Source organism: Myxocyprinus asiaticus, chromosome 18 (assembly GCF_019703515.2).
Source record: "Myxocyprinus asiaticus isolate MX2 ecotype Aquarium Trade chromosome 18, UBuf_Myxa_2, whole genome shotgun sequence".
NCBI lineage: Eukaryota > Metazoa > Chordata > Actinopteri > Cypriniformes > Catostomidae > Myxocyprinus > Myxocyprinus asiaticus.
This window is the reverse complement of record NC_059361.1, coordinates 4,601,358-4,619,479: the sequence shown is the minus strand read 5'-3', so window position 1 is coordinate 4,619,479 and position 18,122 is coordinate 4,601,358. Positions and strand designations below refer to the sequence as shown.

Genomic DNA, 18,122 nt, shown 5'->3' with positions numbered 1-18,122 from the left:
AAATCTTTTCTTTTCTTTTTCTTTCAATATTTTACCATAAAATTACATGTCTTGTTAAATGAAATATAATTTTTCACCGTACATGGTAGTAACAGTGTTTTTACTGTAGCATTTTTACATTCTTTTGCCATTAAAATTAAACATTTTTACAATGTACACAACTCCATATCCTGTCAGTGGCTCATGTGTGTGCCATCTACCCAATAGCTTTTTTTGGCATGCTCATGGATTTGAACAAGATATTTCAGATGTCTTTTTACCCATAACCTATGGGTGAAGAAGGGCCTTTGCATTATACCTCTAAATATTTTTTGGCCATTTCGAGTTACAGTTTAATTTAAAACCTTCTATGTTTTTCCAATATAGTGGACATAGTAACACTGCATATGGACATGCTTTCTTTGTACTGAAATCTAAACTGGAGTGTATATTAAATATGTTATTGACAAACAATGAAATCAATTTGTCTACACAAATTATATACATATATATATATATATATATATATCCCCCTCGTGCCGCCATAACGGCACCAACCCATACCTCAGAATAACATTCAGAGATGATATTCTTCTCAACACAATTGTACAGAGTGGTTATCTGAGTTACCGTAGACTTTGTCAGTTCGAACCAGGTCTGGCCATTCTCTGTTGACCTCTCTCATCAACAAGGCATTTCCATCCACAGAACTGCCGCTCACTGGATGTTTTTTTGTTTTTGGCACCATTCGGAGTAAATTCTAGAGACTGTTGTGTGTGAAAATCCCAGGAGATCAGCAGTTACAGAAATAAATGTACCATGGTTTTACTACAGTAACCACAGTTTAACCTTGATATTCGTAGTAAAACAATAGTAATAATATAGCAAAGGAAATCAAAAACTATGGTAATAAAAATAATAATTTTGTGGTTATTATGGTTTTATTACAAATGGTAAAACCATAGTAACCACAAGATTAACCATGGTTAATCCATAGTAAAACCATGGATACTATATGGATAGAGTATAATGTATTAAAACCATGGTTTCTGCCCAAAAAACATGGTTACTTTTCATAGTTACTAAAATACTAGTATTGTTAAACCATGGTTTCTAAAAAAAAAAAACACGGTAAGCCTTCAACAGTCATGGTTATTACAATATTACTATAGTAAAACCATGGTTTCTGCCAAAAAAAAAAAAAAAAAAAAGTACAGTTACTATAATCTCGGTTACTACAGTATTACTATAGTAAAACCATGTTTCCACCAAAAAAAAAAAAAAAAAAAAAAAAGGTACTGTCATGGTTACATACTGTATAGTAAAGCCATGGTTTTACTGCAGTAACCATAATTAAACTATGGTATTTGTATAGAAACTCATTATAACCACAAAATTATGATTTTCAGAACCATAGTTTTCGTTTTCCTGTATTATCACTATGGTTTCACAACGAATATCATGGTTAAAATATGGTTACTGTGGTAAAACCATGGTCAATTTTGAGTGCCCTTGCAATAAATTATTTCAGAAAAACAAGTCCCGCACTGTCCTCTAAGGGGCTCCGTATTACACCATTTAGGACCTGACCTGATAAAGTTAAAAAAACTTTTAAGGCATTCACACAAGCATGTTTACATGCACAGCAATGCGCTGTTATCTATCAAAAATAAGCTTAATCAAGAAGACAGACTTTGTAAGAAACCCGCATTAACATGAGATTTGAAATCATTGGGTTATTCTCTGCTGTCAGTGTTAACAATCATGCAGACATTGGATAAGTTGGTGTGAACGCAGAGCGAAATCAGGGCAACGAGCAAAAATCTACATGTGCCGATCAGTTTTCGTATGAACCATTTATGACCTTACCCCAATAAAGAAAACATGACCACACACGCTGTCACGCTGTAAGTATAATTAGACAAGATTGAGCATATAAATGCACTCATTGAGCAACATTACTAAGATCAACCCCGTAGTGGACCCAAAGATTGACTTTGAATCAAATGAGAAACTACATAAAATAGCTCACCAAGAAATGCTATAAATGGAAACCAAATAAAAGTGATTTTAAATCAATTTTATTGAGTAAAAACTCTCAGCTACAAGACAGCATTTTACAATACCTGACCACAGCATATTGAAAACAGTTCACATTCAATTAAAGACATATATACACAAAAGTTAAGAAAGGAGTTCATGTTCAGTCACGTAAGAACAGCAGAGATAAAAAGGTTTCACAGGGCACAAGATGGAAAAAGGCACTTAAGGAAAGGAAGGCTTTAGTTTGTGGTTCAGTCCATAAATGACAGTACTTTAAAGTCTAAAGGTTGCAATATTTGGAATTAAATTAATGGTCCTTCGAGTAGGGGCCATATTCATAAAGACTATGTAAATTGTTCATAAAATGCATTCATTATGATTAAAGAAATACAAAACTTCCCGAGTATTTAATTGATCAGCACAATTTCTAGCTTCATCTGGTAAACCTTCATTATAATGACTATGGCATTCTTATCTTTGTATCTGCAGACTCGAGAACCTAATCCTTAATTAGGTCCATTATGATTCAAAGTGCAAGACTCTGAATATGGGACATTCTTACTATAATCTATTACTTAATGTAGTTTCTAATATCATGCATTCTCTGGCTAAATGCAGGTATACACTAAATGTACATGTAGTGGTTGTAAAACACCTGATATCACTTAGAAATGTAGTTTACATAAAGGTATTGTTTCTTTATACAAAATGTTCCTATTATTTGCAATATATCCACTGGTAACTTTAGTGTAGAAATCACTTATGAGTAATTGCTCTGTCAGGTTGCACACATCCTATTATGTTGCATTATACTGTATGGACGCATTTTAGTGCATTATAAACCCAGCATGTGTCATTAGACAAATCTCTGCATGCTACTTAAATGAGCTTCACAAGGCGACCTGAATAACTTTTCATATTTTCAGTGCATTTGAAAACGCATCGCAAGCCATCGGCTGTGAGCGATAATAACCTACAAAAGACGAAACTGGATTTGATCAATTCGCTGTAGAAAAACAAAAATGTTTGTAAACACAGAAATGATTTGTTATTGAAGTGTGCTTGAAATCATAAAATAAATTATTGTCCATTCTGCATTCTTGAAGTACAAATTTTCCAGAATTAAAACTCGTCATGTCGGACTAGAGCTTCTCCAAAATCTGTCGCTTGGCTCCCGACGAATAAGTCATATTTATTCACAATTTCCTGCTTTGTGAGGCGTCCGTCCTATCATGAAAAATGACAAAAAGCAATTGTTGGAGCAGCTAACAATTTAAAAACTGTCAACATTAAAAAGCATAACAGATTACAATTACAACAATGGTGTAAAATGTATTTCTTACACTTCATGTAAAAAAAAACAAATAAAAAAAAATAAAAATTGTATTCCCCCATTTATAAGTGTTCTGATATTTATTAACAATAAAAGTATGGCAACCTGCCCATGCAATAAATTAAATCTAGACTCATATTCACTTCAGCTTATGTCTGAAACATTTATATAAGGGATAGTATTTTGTTAAAAGGATAGTTCACCTAAAAATGAAAATTCTCTCATCATTTATTCACCCTCATGCCATCCCAGACATTTTCTTTTGTGGAACAAATATTTTTAGAAGAATATCTCAGCTCTGTAGGTCCATACAATGCAAGTGAATGGTGACTAGGCCTTTGAAGCTCCAAAAATCACAAAGACAGCATAAAAGTAATCCATAAGACTCCAGTGGTTTAATCCATGTCTTCAGAAATTATATGATAGGTGTGGGTGAGAAACAGATCAATATTTAACCCTCCTATGGTATTCGGTCATTTTTGACCGAAATTGTTTTCCTCATTTAATAAAAATGATTTCCTTTATCTGAGCAGTCAAAGCTTTGGTGACTTTCTCTATTTGCCATGTGAACATTCCTTTTGTATTTGCAGTCAAAATTGACAGACCATTGAAAATGAATGGGAAAGACCAAAAGACAGATTCTTTTTTTTCTTTTTATCTGTGAAATAAACTCAATAAATAAGCCATAATGCAGAAAAATAAATAAATAAATTACAATGTGAGACTCTAAAACATCCTCAGTGCAAAAAATATAAACCCACTCACAAACACACTTACATACACACAAAAATGAACTGGTGAGACTATAACACAGAGGTTTTTCTTTTCTTTTTTTTTTTACATTTGTCAAAAAATCCAATTAATCAATGACAATGCTAAACACACACACTCAGAAATAAAGGGGTGAGATGATAACTTTCACAATGCAGAACACACACAGAACCAGGGCATCAATAAGTTCAGCCATCTTTTGGTCACTGTTGGCATTACAAGTCATCTGTATTTTTCCAGCTGATGACAGCTATCTCACTCACTCACTCACTCACTCACTCACTCACTCACTCACTCACTCACTCACTCACTCACTCACTCACTCACTCACAAAATAAATTTTTACTATTGAAAGTTTGAAATTGCACTACTTGATAATATAAATAATGGCTTAATAATAAACTGAACTAAAAGACAAATACACACAGGTGTCGGGCAGCTGCCCGTAACACACTCTCTCTCTCTCTCTCTCTCACTCACTCTCTCACTGTCGCACTGCCGTCTCCGGTCGCCTTTATCCCTCTTGGGCTTGATCAGCCTGAGTAGGGGCCGGGTGTGCAGAATCACGACCTGGCCCCGCCCTCCGCCATGCCACAATGTGATTTTTGGTGTTGCAAAAGGTCTGGCCACCATTCACTTGCACTGGAACTACAGAGCTGAAATATTCCTCTAAAAATCTTTTTTTGTGTTTGGCAGAAGAAAGTCCTACACATCTGAGATGGCATGAGGGTGAGTAAATGATGAGAGAATTTTCTTTTTTTTTTTTGGTGAACTATCCCTTTAAGTTTAAAAAGCACTGCATTTACTAGCAATAACCCCTCAATGAATAAAGGTTTGGGGGCTAGATGTAAGTGCAATTCTTAGATATAACTTGAAAATGTAATGGACATGACTTACATGTAAAAGTAAAGAAGGATCCCTTTAACTCAAGAACGCATATGTAACTTCGAACCGTTTAATGCATATGTGGGTTTGAAAAGACCCAGGTGAAATCTAGATGCTTATTCTTTATAAAACTATTTATATTTTTTCAAGGAAAATTGACTCAGATGGTAATTTTATAAGTAATTTGAATTTAAGCAGCTGATATATCTTATATTAAATTCTGAAGAGTTTCAGGCACATTGAAAATGGAGTAGGAGTTTTGGGTGACAATGTAAAAATGCCTGTACAACAGAAATATGGACAATTTCCATGTTTGGTGGTAAAATATGAAATGTTTCAACAACTCTACTCACACAAACACAGAAGAACAATGAACTAGGATAAAATGGTTTTTACAAAAATAATTGTTATATACTTGTGAAATGTCAACCTTACGTACTGTATATTGCCTAATGACACTATATTTCTATACTACTCTATGTAGCTATATTTGTTGCTTTGGAATGGTGAGGCGTACTAAAAAAGGTTGCAGACAAAATCATCGGCTGAATGACAACTTTCTATACTTGCATACTACACTTAAATATAAATGTGAACATGGTTTATAACATACATTTCATTACATAACAAATGAAAGCTAAAAACAATCAATGTATTACAAAAATAATACAGTATATGTTAAAAACATTGAATCCATAGGAAACACATATGGGTTTTTAGATGTATTCTAGGGGTAGTGATGCAAATTCTATTATTATTAAAAAAATATTCATTTAAATGTTAAACATTTTAATTTCACATGATAGAAGACACCTTAATTAAGGAATACCTGGAGTGGCAGATCAAAAAATAATGTCCTAAAAATTAGACGCTGGGTCATTTGTAACCCACATATGCATTATAGGGTTAAAAGCAAAATCATAGATAATTCAAGTGCTTTTACCTTGTCGGCATCAGACTCATGCAGCAGGTGGTTGGCCTCTGCTTCTGCGTGGTCATAGTCGGATGGCAGGATCCAGTCGCGGGTCTCATCTTTATCCATACGACCGTCTTTGTTTTTATCCCTGAACTCTGTAAACTGTTCTCTTTCTGTCTTCACCCACTCTGGTTCAGTTGAGTCTCCATTTTTACTGTACATATCACCTGAAACACACATGGGAAAGAGAAAGACAAATTAATACACAGTCCTCAAAGTAAACAAATGACTGAACTCTATCCAACTCTCCAATGATCTCAAGTAACATGTCATGTTTATTTCATTATTCTCACCAATATATTCATCCAAGTCAATAAAACCATCTCCATTCTTATCAATGTCTTCCATGGTCTCCTGAAGATCAAAAACAGAAAAAGAAACATTACAAAGTTGTATTATTTCAAATACAACATATTTATGCCAAATATTGAGCATATGAGACCCCGTGAAATCACTTGAAGAATGCGGTGTTCTTTCCTGTGTTTTTTTTAAATAGCCAATAATCTTTCATTTGTCATAACCAGGTGGAATTAGGGGGATGGGACACTCTTCCAAGACAGCATTTGTTTGGACACGTTTTTTTTTTATTGAGGAGTCAATATTTTGGTCTCTTTTTCCAGAAGAGAAAGACTGTACACTCTGAATGTGCATATCTGCTAAAATGTTGTTTTGTCAGCTTCTAGGAATATACTTGAATATAGATTGCAGCAATGATAAGGAAATGTTGTATCACCAAGAGCAGAAGGAAACAGAATAGTGTCCAGACGCACCAGCACTACAATATCCTTCATGTAGTCAAACTCCTCTGGATGCAGAAATGCTGTAAACTCTTCCTTATTGGCCCTCATGTCACCATCGTGGTCCGCCATCTTGAAACGGCGTTCATCTCGGACCATCATCTGCCTGTAGTTAAAACCATCCTCGGGATCGGCTTCATCTGAACACACGTACACATTTTCATTAGTCTGGATTCATAGTTATTCTCATAGACATATTATTAATCACTGAACGCATTAAACGCACCAAGGATGTAACCGTAGGTGGCATTCTTGTATTCCTCCCAGGAAATGTAAGAGTCTAAGTTAAGATCATGAGCCTGCCACTGACGGTCCACGTCGTCATAGATCCAGCGCTTCTGAGCATGTTTAATCCACCGTGTCATCTCATCAATGGTGACAAAGCCGTCGTCATCCTCGTCAATCTTTTCTACGATCTTACTGTGGACAGAAAGATAGAAAAAGAAGATCTGCATACAGCGGCCACATAATGTGCCAATGTTTTTAACAATTAGTCTTGCGTAAAAAACACCATAAATGGACATGACAGTTGTGAAAGCGACCTATAGGCTACATGATGAGGGAAACCTTCAAAAACGCTTTGAAACCAGCAGACTTTGACTTCTGAGATATCGATATGATGCAATATGAAATCGCAATATGGCCTTGCGCGATTACTAAACCTTAAAAGGCTGCGTTTCTGCATTCAGCACCTAAGTCAGTGCTGTGTGAGCAAGCGGCACCCTCTAGCGGTCTGAATGGCATAATCCTGTATCCATTTTTACTACTATAATACAGAATTTAAAAGAGGGTTTTGTTCCTTTGGTTAAAACATTTTATTTTTCATGAAGTGGTTGACATTTCCACGGAATCGCCCAACATATGCATAGTATGAATTCGTAATGTTCTATCTTATATAGTACATACATGTAAAATATGAGTTCTGTTGTTTTGAACTGCAAAAACAGAAGAGCAGAAATGTTTTATAAGTAAAAAAAAATAAAAAAAAACTTTTTATATCAATCATCATGTTATCATATTTGGGTATTTTATCTTTTTATCTTCTATTTCCCTTACATTTTGCCATGTCATGTGTTCAGCAGATCCAATCCAAGTTCAATGGAAATTATTTCTTTTTAGAACAGTGAAAAAGCTTTTGTACATATTTGTAAATTGTAAAGTATAATTCCAAAGTAAGATTTGATGACAAATAAAGTGGCAAAATATCTGTATCAGCATATGTTTTTTTTTTTTATAAAAATCAGTATTGTATCTTTTTCATATCAGTCCATTCCTAATGAAAATAATTTAATGTTATAACAGTGAAAAAGCTTTTGTACCTCTTTGTAAAATTTTAAAGCATAATTCTAAAGTAAAACAGTGATCTGATGAGAAAATAAAGTGGCAAAATATCAGTATCGGCCAACATTTTTTTTGTTAAAATCAGCATTGGCCCAAAAATTTCATATCGGTGCACCCCTAATGGAAATTAATTGTTAGAAAATTTAAAAATTTTGTACCAGGGGCCTGGGTAGCTCAGTGGTAAAAGACGCTGGCTACCACCCCTGGAGTTGCGAGTTCGAATCTCAGGGCGTGCTGAGTGACTCCAGCCAGGTCTCCTAAGCAACCAAATTGGCTCGGTTGCTAGGGAGGGTAGAGTCACATGTGGTAACCTCCTCGTGGTCACTATAATGTGGTTCGTTCTCGGTGGGGCACGTGGTGAGTTGAGCGTGGTTGCCAAGGTGGATGGTGTGAAGCCTCCACATGCGCTATGTCTTCGTGGCAACGCGCTCAACAAGCCACGTGATAAGATGTGCGGGCTGGCAGTCTCAGACACGGAGGCAGCTGGGATTCGCCCTCCGCCACCCGGATTGAGGCGAATCACTACGCGACCACGAGGACTTAAAAGCGCATTGGAATTGGGCATTCCAAATTGGGTGAAAAAGGGGAAAAATCCAAAAAAAAAAGAAAAAGATCTTTGTATATTTTGAAAGCATAATTCCAAAGTAGAACAGTGATTTTATGACAAAATAATGTAAATGGTAAAGTATCGGCCAATGTTTTTTTGTTAAAATCGGTAAAATTTCATATCGGTACATCCCTAGTAAAAAATACTACTCGTATTAATTTGTAATTACAACTATAAGCAAGTAAGCAATTCATTGATTGACTCCCCTGAAAAGTGTAAACATTGTGGCACCATCAAAACATTGCTGTGTGTGTTTTTACCCCAGTCTCTCTTTGCTTTCCTCTGGAGTGAGCTGGTCAAAGGTCTTCGCCTCTTCTTGTCCGAGAAATGCCTCATGGTCATAGTCGAAGTTCTCCTCATCATCATGCTCTTTGTTGCTGAGGGGGTCGTCATGATGGACGCGGTCCTTCTTCTCCATGGGTTTGCTGGAGGACTGAAGAACGCAGAGGGTGATGCACACCAAGAGCGGCCACAGGTTCATCTTCATGTAGACTCTTCAGTTTACGCTGTCAAACACAGAGAATCCCAGAGAGTAAATGGAAGTTCTTTCATGTGACAGTGCTGTCATAAATATCTAGTTTTCTGATGCTCCAATAATGAGACTGTAGTGTTCTTTCAGTTATTGTTTTATATAAACATAAACGCAGGAAAGTAAAGGGAACACACATATTATAATCACTAATTCTATTTCAATGAAATGGTACTACCTATAAATAAAATATATTTAATTTTATGTCAATATTTCATGACAATTCAATCTATCTGAATGTATGTTTATGTAATTTCCTTTACTAAAGAGTGCCATGGTGCAGTGATACCTTATAGTAATACCATAGTAATTAAATATAGAACCTTAGCCAAATAATTCCTGACATTTAATAATAGAAAACATTCCCTATCTTAGGTCAGTTAGGATCACTACTTTATTTTAAGAATGTGAAATGTCAGAATAATAGTAGAGAGAATTATTTATTTCAGCTTTTATTTCTATCATCACATTCCCAGTGGGTCAGAAGTTTACATACACTTTGTTAGTATTTGGTAGCTTTGCCTTTAAATTGTTTAACTTGGGTCAAATGTTTTGGGTATCCTTCCACAAGCTTCTCACAATAAGTTGCTGGAATTTTGGGCCATTCCTCCAGACAGAACTGGTGTAACTGAGTCAGGTTTGTAGGCCTCCTTGCTCGCACACGCTTTTTCAGTTCTGCCCACAAATTATCTATCGGATTGAGGTCAGGGCTTTGTGATGGCCACTCCAATACCTTGACTTTGTTGTCCTTAAGCCATTTTGCCACAACTTTGGAGGTATGCTTGGGGTCATTGTCCATTTGCGACCGAGCTTTAACTTCCTTCCTTGAGATGTTGCTTCAATATATCCACATAATTTTCCTTCCTCATGATGCCATCTATTTTGTGAAGTGCACCAGTCCCTCCTGCAGCAAAGCACCCCCACAACATGATGCTTCCACCCCCATGCTTCACTGTTGGGATGGTGTTCTTCGGCTTGTAAGCCTTGCCCTTTTTCTTCCAAACATAACGATGGTAATTATGGCCAAACAGTTCAATTTTTGTTTCATCAGACCAGAGGAAATTTCTCCAAAAAGTAAGATCTTTGTCCCCATGCGCACTTGCAAACTGTAGTCTGGCTTTTTTATGGCAGTTTTGGAACATTGTCATCTTCCTTGCTGAGCAGCCATTCAGGTTATGTCAATATAGGACTCATTTTACTGTGGATATAGATACTTGTCTAGCTGTTTCCTCCAGCATCTTCACAAGGTCCTTTGCTGTTGTTCTGGGATTGATTTGCACTTTTCGCACCAAACTACGTTCATCTCTAGAAGACAGAAAGCGTCTCCTTCCTGAATGGTATGATGGCTGCGTGGTCCTGTGGTGTTTATATTTGCATACCATTGTTTGTACAGATGAACGTGGTACCTTCAGGCGTTTGGAAATTGCTCCCAAGGATGAACCAGACTTGTGGAGGGCCACAATTTTTTTTCTGAGGTCTTGGCTGATTTCTTTTGATTTTCTCATGATGTCAAGCAAAGAGGCACTGAGTTTGAAGGTAGGCCTTAAAATACATCCACAGGTACACCTCCAATTCAGTACACCTCCTATCAGAAGCTAATTGGCTAATTGTCTAAAGGCTTGACATCATTTTCTGGAATTTTCCAAGCTGCTTAAAGGCACAGTTAACTTAGTGTATGTACATTTCTGACCCACTGAAATTGTGATATAGTCAATTAAAAGTTAAACAATCTGTCTGTAAACAACTGCTGGAAAAATTACTCGTGTCATGCACAAAGTAGATAGTGCGCAAACTATAGTTTGCTAAAATGAAATCTGTGGAATGGTTAAAAAATGAGTTAATTACATCAACCGTACATGTTTCCGTTGATTATGGTATAGATAATGGGAGGTTGTATTTGCTTGTTTAGATTATGATGTAACTGTATTCACTGGAAAGAATTTTAAACTACTTTCTCAAATATTTATAATTGTAATTCACTTAATCTAAATTCCATGCACCACGCCTAATGCAAACACATTAAACTCTTAAATAACATAAATGATACAGTGAGGCATAAAAATGCACTGTAGAGATAAAAAGTTTCATGATATATTGCAACATCACCTACCGATTTCTCTAACGCTTCACACCGCCCGGTCTGTCTCAGGAACTCCGGATGATATACTAGTTTGAGACGCTTCCTCTGGATCCGCTCAGTCAACCAATCAGATTTGAGATAGAACGCCAGCCCAGCTCAACAGACCAATAAGATTTGAGATTGAACTCCATCCAATCAGATTAGAGATTGCGCTCAGGGCCGCCCTTGCTGACAAGCCTGTGCCGCTTCGCGATTGGTCCACTTCTGTCCAAACATGATTATGTCATTGGTTTAGAACTGCCACGTCCTCAAAGGTACTATACACATTAATTTACATTTACTCGTTTGGCAGACGCTTTTATCCAAAGCTATTTACAAAAAGAGGAATAATACGTCATATACGATAAATCTTAAGGAGACAGCAGTACTATATCTTATACATGTATACATTCACAATGCACAAAAAATATGTTTTAATTCAGTCCACCTGCACATTTTAAGCCTTCTAAATTTAAATTACGGATTTGATTTTGTTTTGCTTTTTACAGTGGCCCCAAAACGTACTTGGATACTTAAAGGGTTTAATGTATGAAAGTGTTTTGTGTGTGTGTGTGTGTGAATTGCTACATAAAAAATGTATGTATGCCAAAATATGAAACCAAGTGGTATCTGCAAACAAATGATGCAAGACCTTTTCTCAGTACTAACTTCACTTTTCTGAGCCATTTATTAAAAAAAAAAAAAAAAAAAAAAAAAACAACATGCAAGGTGAAATTTGAACCATTTTAACCACTGAAACAATCAATGGTTTATTCTCCTTAATTATTACACGACCTCAAAGCAGTGGCGTAGCCAGGGGTGGGCCGGGGTGGGCACCCAGAATATTAGAGATTATTCTTTGACTTCAAATATATATTTATAAAAATTCTAATTTCTGAAAGTGTGAAAGAAATTTTGAATGTTGTTTAAGCTACACTATGTAATTTTTGGCCCTCTTGCGGTGAAATAAAACTGCATGCATCTTGCGGAAGAACATTGTTTTGGTAATGACGTAAGTTATTCTTCGGCTCAGCTCATCTGTGTGGATGAATGTAGTTTGAATGTGGATTGAGGCACAGAGCGAATGGAAAAATAAATAACAAAAGAAAGGAAAAGACGGATATCCGAAAACATGTAATCTGAGCAGGTAAGTGCCATATCTTATGCTGTTGTTTTGACTTATTGGAAATATTGATGTTTTGAAATAAATGACATTACAAAAGTTAGGCAACGTTCATTAACATTAGACATAACAATTGCTAGTCTGATAAGGTCAAATGTTGTAAAGTTCCCTTACGACTCAGTACACTTGACATTGCGTAGCTACGCATATGGGGAGTGCCTTCTTACACGACCTAGCTGAAACCTCTCTACAATAACGGCAATATTCTAATATTGTGTTTGAGCCCCACCCGTTTTGGTGCAAAACTGTCCGCTATAAAAACAAGTGCACAGACACCATTTCCTCAGAATTTCTTCCTTCAAGACAGCGATCATCTCTTGTCTAGAAGCCCTCTACCATCGCCGTCGATATACGCGTGTCAGTGGGCGGAATCTTCATGGCAGTGAGAAGACTCTCCGCTCCCCTGCAGTGCTACGGCGAACATCTCTCCGCCTCGGGGCCTCAGCTTCCTGATTCTCCGCAGCACGTCGGCAGGTGTAGAGTATCCTTTAAAAGCAATTGTAATTTGTGTGATATAAATGATATAAATATATATATATTTATATATTTATATATCTAAAAGAGCCACTTACGTGTTCACGTCTTTTCAAGATGTCGTTCCGTAAGTGTTCACTGTGCGTGAGACACATCCCACCGTCAGACCAGTATGAGAGCTGCGTTATCTTTCTGGGCCGCACCCATGCAGAGTCAGCTCTCATGGAGACAGGCTGTCCTCGCTGTGAGGACATGAGTCTCAAGTCGCTTCGCTTACGAATTGCCCTCGTTCTGAGGAACGATTCAACCTCTCATGCCCTCTCACCCGCCTCTTCTGTGATACCCGAGGATTCACAGGAGGAGGCACGGCGGGGCCGTGAGGTCGATCAGGTATATGCCCAGCGAGCCCCTCAATCTCCATGAAGTGCATGTTTCCCAATACGCTATGTGCGAGACGAACTCCGGCCCTCTGATGGAGTGTGCGGCCTCGTCTCGTTTGGTGGATCTGACACTGGGGATGATAATGACAGTGTTCTGTCTTTCGCTGCATCAGGCGAGTGGTTAGTGGATGATGCTACCGCCCCTCCCCCCAGCGAGGGAGAGGATCATGTACACGCCACTGACAGGGAGATGTTTTGCGTCCTTATAAGGCGGTCGAAGAACTCAACCTTGAGTGGTCTCCCCCAGAGGAACCTGGGCAGTCTCGCCTTGATGAGTGGTTCTTGTAGTCCGGATGGCGTCAAGCGGCCGGATCCCACAGATCTGCCCCGTTTTTCCCCAAAGTTCATAGCGAACTATCTAAGTCCTGGCACGCGCCTCTCTCAGCCCGCACGCGCAGTGACGTCGTTCTCACGAACGTGGACCACAGGGAAAAGAACGGCTATGTCCAACTACCCCCTGTGGAGGAGGCGGTAGCAGCACATCTCTGTCCTACGAGTAACAGGGCATGGAAATCACGGCCCATACATCCTTCTATACCGTGTAGACGGACGTCCACACTGGTGGGAAAAGCCTACTCGGCGGCAGGACAAGCTGGATCAGCACTCCACGCAATGGCAGTGCTCCAGGTGTTCCAAGCAAAGCTCCTCAGACAAATGAACGAGCAAGGCTTTGATCCTGAGACTTTCAAAGAGCTACAGGCCGCTACAGACTTAGTGGTGCGTGCCACGAACGTCACAGCGCAGGCCATCGGCAAGTCCATGGGCAAGTCCATGGGCAACCTGGTCGTTCTGGAGCAGCATATATGGCTGACCCTCACGGAGATGAGTGACAGAGAGAAAACATTCTGTTGAATGCTCCAGTGTCTCCAGCCGGCCTCTTTGGCAGTGCGGTGAGTAAGTTTGCTGAGCATTACGTCACGACTCAGCAGCAGTCACAAGCTATAAGACACTTTATGCCCAACCGGAGCATAGCGCCGGTCTGTCTCAAGCCAGCACCCGGCTAAAAGACCCATGCCCGCTAACTCAGCGCCAGCACCTGCTGCCGCCAAGCCACCGGTGAGGCCACGCAAGCCATGGTCCAGACGGCAGCAGCCGTACCAGCACCCACCTCGCGCTGACGGGAAGAACTCCCATGAGCAGCGGAAGTGCTCCTGACGGGCGCAACGCTTTGAAGCGGAAAACAGAGCCTGTGGTTCCCTCCGGTGCACCGAAGAAGGCTCGATTAGAGACACAGAACACTGTTCCCCATCTCCCCACTGCTGTTCATTGGGAGAGGAATATTGTTGTTCACAGTGTTTTGCAAAATGTTGTTTCTGTGTCCTATGCAATAAAAAATGCTATACATAATGCAATAGAAAATACAGCACTCGTTGCAAATGCACAAGATGCTCATACATTCTCAAAAAAGAGCCCTTTTCCTCTTCAAAGCACACACATTATGCGCAACCGCTTCCCTATGGTGAGCAACGCATTATATCATACGGTGAGCAAACCGAATTGCCCTCTGTCCATTATGCGGATGCATGGCGAGCCCTAACGGGTATTTCAGAATGGGTGCAAAAAGCGATCGAACATGGTTACAAGATCCAACTTGCATGCCGGCCACCCTGTTTCAAAGGCGTTCTGTCTTCCACGGTTTCACCCGAAGACGCGCCAGTATTACGAGCCGAAATACACAATCTCATCTGGAAAAACTTGATATTTTACCAAATTGTCAAGCACAAAAAGGGTTTTACAGCTGTTATTTTCTTGTTCCAAAGAAAGATGGCAGACTTCGGCCAATCCTGGATCTGAGACATTTAAATCGCGCACTCATAAAGCACCCATTCAAAATAATTACTCAGAAATGGATCTTATCGCATGTACGCCCACACGATTGGTTTGCATCGATAGATCTGAAGGATGCGTACTTTCATATCCAAATTGTATGACATCACAGGATATTTTTGAGATTCGCGTTCGAGGGAACAGCGTATCAATTCAAAGTCCTGCCCCTCGGACTGTCTCTGGCTCCTCGCACATTCACGAAGTGCATCGATGCGGTTCTTGCCCCTCTGAGACTGAGCGGCATACACATCTTGAACTACCTCAATGAGTGACTATTACTGGTGCAATCAGAGGCTCTGTTATGCCAGCACAGAGACTTACTGCTTCAGCATCTAAACAGCTTCGGCCTCAATGTAAACTGGGCGAAGAGCACGCTCTCCCCCAGCCAACAAATCTCCTTTTTGGGAGTTCGCCTCAACTCCACGAGTGGGCGCGCGCACCTCATGAGCATGTGCGTTCAGGCCATTCTACAGTGTCTGTCTCAGTTCAAACTGGGGAGGACACTTCCTCTGAAGCTGTTTCAGAAAGCATTGGGATTTATGGTAGCGGCATCACCCATCATCACATTAGGTCTCATACACGAGACCTCTTCAGTGCTGGCTGAAGCGCCACGTGCCACAACATGTTAGGCGCCAAGGGCACAGGCGCATCACTATATCCTGCCACTGTATAGCTGCTTTAGCACCATGGACAGCTCCTGCGTTTTACCTGCGAGGTGTCACGCTGGGGCAAGTTGTCAGGCGGAAAGTGGTGAATACTGATACTTCCAACACAGGTTGGGGGGCGGTGTGCGATGGACGCCTGACTTTTGGCACCTGGACAGGTGCGAGGAGGCCGTAGCACATCAACCTCCTAGAGCTATAGGCTGTAATTCTAGCCTTAAAGGCTTTTTCAGTCAGAAATAGCGAGCTGTCATGTCCTGGTTTGCTCAGACAACATGACAGTTGTGGCATATATAAACCGCCAAGGTGGAATTCATTCACCGCCACTGTTGAGACTGACGCATCACTTCCTCCTTTGGGGCGAGCATCATATGTCCCAGGCCACCTGAATTACGGTGCGGACCTACTGTCACGCCAAGGGGTGATCCGGGCGAATGGAGACTTCGTCCTCAAACTGTGTTGAGGATTTGTGAAATATTCGGCAAAGCAGAAATCGATCTATTTGTGGAGAATGCCCACTGTCCCCTCTGGGAACGGATGCAATGGCACGCAAATGGTCGGCGAAACGCAAATATGGTGGTGTAGTGGGCTAAAGCACATAACTGGTAATCAGAAGGTTGCCGTTTCAATCCCCACAGCCACCACAATTGTGTCCTTGAGCAAGGCACTTAACTCCAGGTTCTCCGGGGGGATTGTCCCTGTAATAAGTGCACTGTAAGTCGCTTTGGATAAAAGCGTCTGCCAAATGCATAAATGTAAATGTAAAAGTAAATATGCATTTCCCCCGGTATGCCTGATTCACTCTGTTATATGCAAAGTCCGAGAGGACAAAGAAACGGTTCTATTAGTTGCGCCGAACTGGCCCAACCAGCCATGGTTTCCGGAAATGATGGAGATGCTGTACAGCTCACCATGGGAAATACCACTGAGGAGGGATCTCCTCTCTCAGGCGCAAGGCACAATCTGGCATCCCCAACCTGCATGTGTGGCCCCTGAACAGGGTGCACTACACATGCCAGAACTGACGTGTTCAGTCATGAACACCATTTTACAGGCCAGAGCACCATCTACGAGACGCCTCTATGCACTAAAATGGAAGGTGTTCACTGATTGGTGTCTCTTACATGGCAAGGAACCAGTAAACTACCCCATACATGAAATTCTAATATTTCTTCAAGAGCGATTAGACAAAGGACTCAACGCTCAAAGTGTATGTGGCAACTATATCTGCGTATCATGCACATGAAGCCGGCACCTCTATAGGCAAGCATGATTTAATCATAAAGTTCCTTAAAGGAGCAAGATGATTAAACCCACCTCGGCCAGCTACAGTCCCGACTTGGGACTTAACTTTAATCCTAAAAGCTCTCGCAGGCCCCACTTCGAGCCTTTGGACTCTGTTGATTTGCGCAGGCTCTCTGTTAAGACCGAGCTACTGCTGGCTCTGGCATCAGTAAAATGGGTAGGTGACCTGCATGCACTATCAGTTGACAATTCATATCTGGAGTTTGGCCCCAATCTTTCAAGAGCCACTGTCAAACCCAGGAAAGGCTATGTATCCAAGGTCCTAACCATGCCCTTCAAAGCGCAGGTGGTTCACCTTCAGGCCTTCTTCCCTCCTCCATTTAATTCGGATGAGGAACAATCATTGCATTTGTTATGCCCTGTGCGGGCACTGCATGCATACTTTGAGCATACTTGCCAGTTCAGACTGTCTGATCAGCACTTTATATGCGGTGGTGGAGGATGCACAAAAGGAATATCCGTCTCCAAGCAAAGGCTCTCTCACTGGATTGTCGATGCAAGTACCCTGGCTTAAGAGTCGCAGGGTCAGACTTGCCCAATTGGTGTTAAAGCACACTCAACTAGAGGCATGGCCTCCTCACGGGCATGGACGAATGGTGTCCTTACAAGTTAGCAGCAGGATGGTCCTCTCAAAACACATTTGCAAGGTTTTACAACCTAGACGTCCTCTCTCTTGAGAGCATTTGCTATTCATTGGCCAAATATATATATATATACTTATGCCCTTCCCTTTAAGTATGGGCTCCCTATCATTTGCACAACCGCCTGCATTCAGGCTGTTATAATTTACCATAAAGTCACAAGCACTTTCATTATAAATAAATTCCCCTCCCGACTGGGTTCATAAGGAG

General features: G+C 40.1%; 1 protein-coding gene across 1 annotated transcript; it reads right to left on the bottom strand.

Moving 5' to 3' along the window:
• Positions 1 to 2,044: 2,044 nt before the first annotated feature.
• Positions 2,045 to 11,460, bottom strand: LOC127456277 (calumenin-B-like). Its single transcript, XM_051724690.1, has 7 exons — positions 11,372 to 11,460; positions 8,993 to 9,238; positions 7,011 to 7,204; positions 6,758 to 6,924; positions 6,281 to 6,341; positions 5,955 to 6,154; positions 2,045 to 3,249 (listed from the first exon to the last, which is right to left on the bottom strand). Exons 2-7 carry the CDS (start codon positions 9,217 to 9,219, stop codon positions 3,145 to 3,147), a joined length of 954 nt encoding a protein of 317 aa, XP_051580650.1. The 5' UTR covers positions 9,220 to 9,238; positions 11,372 to 11,460; the 3' UTR covers positions 2,045 to 3,144.
• Positions 11,461 to 18,122: the final 6,662 nt, after the last annotated feature.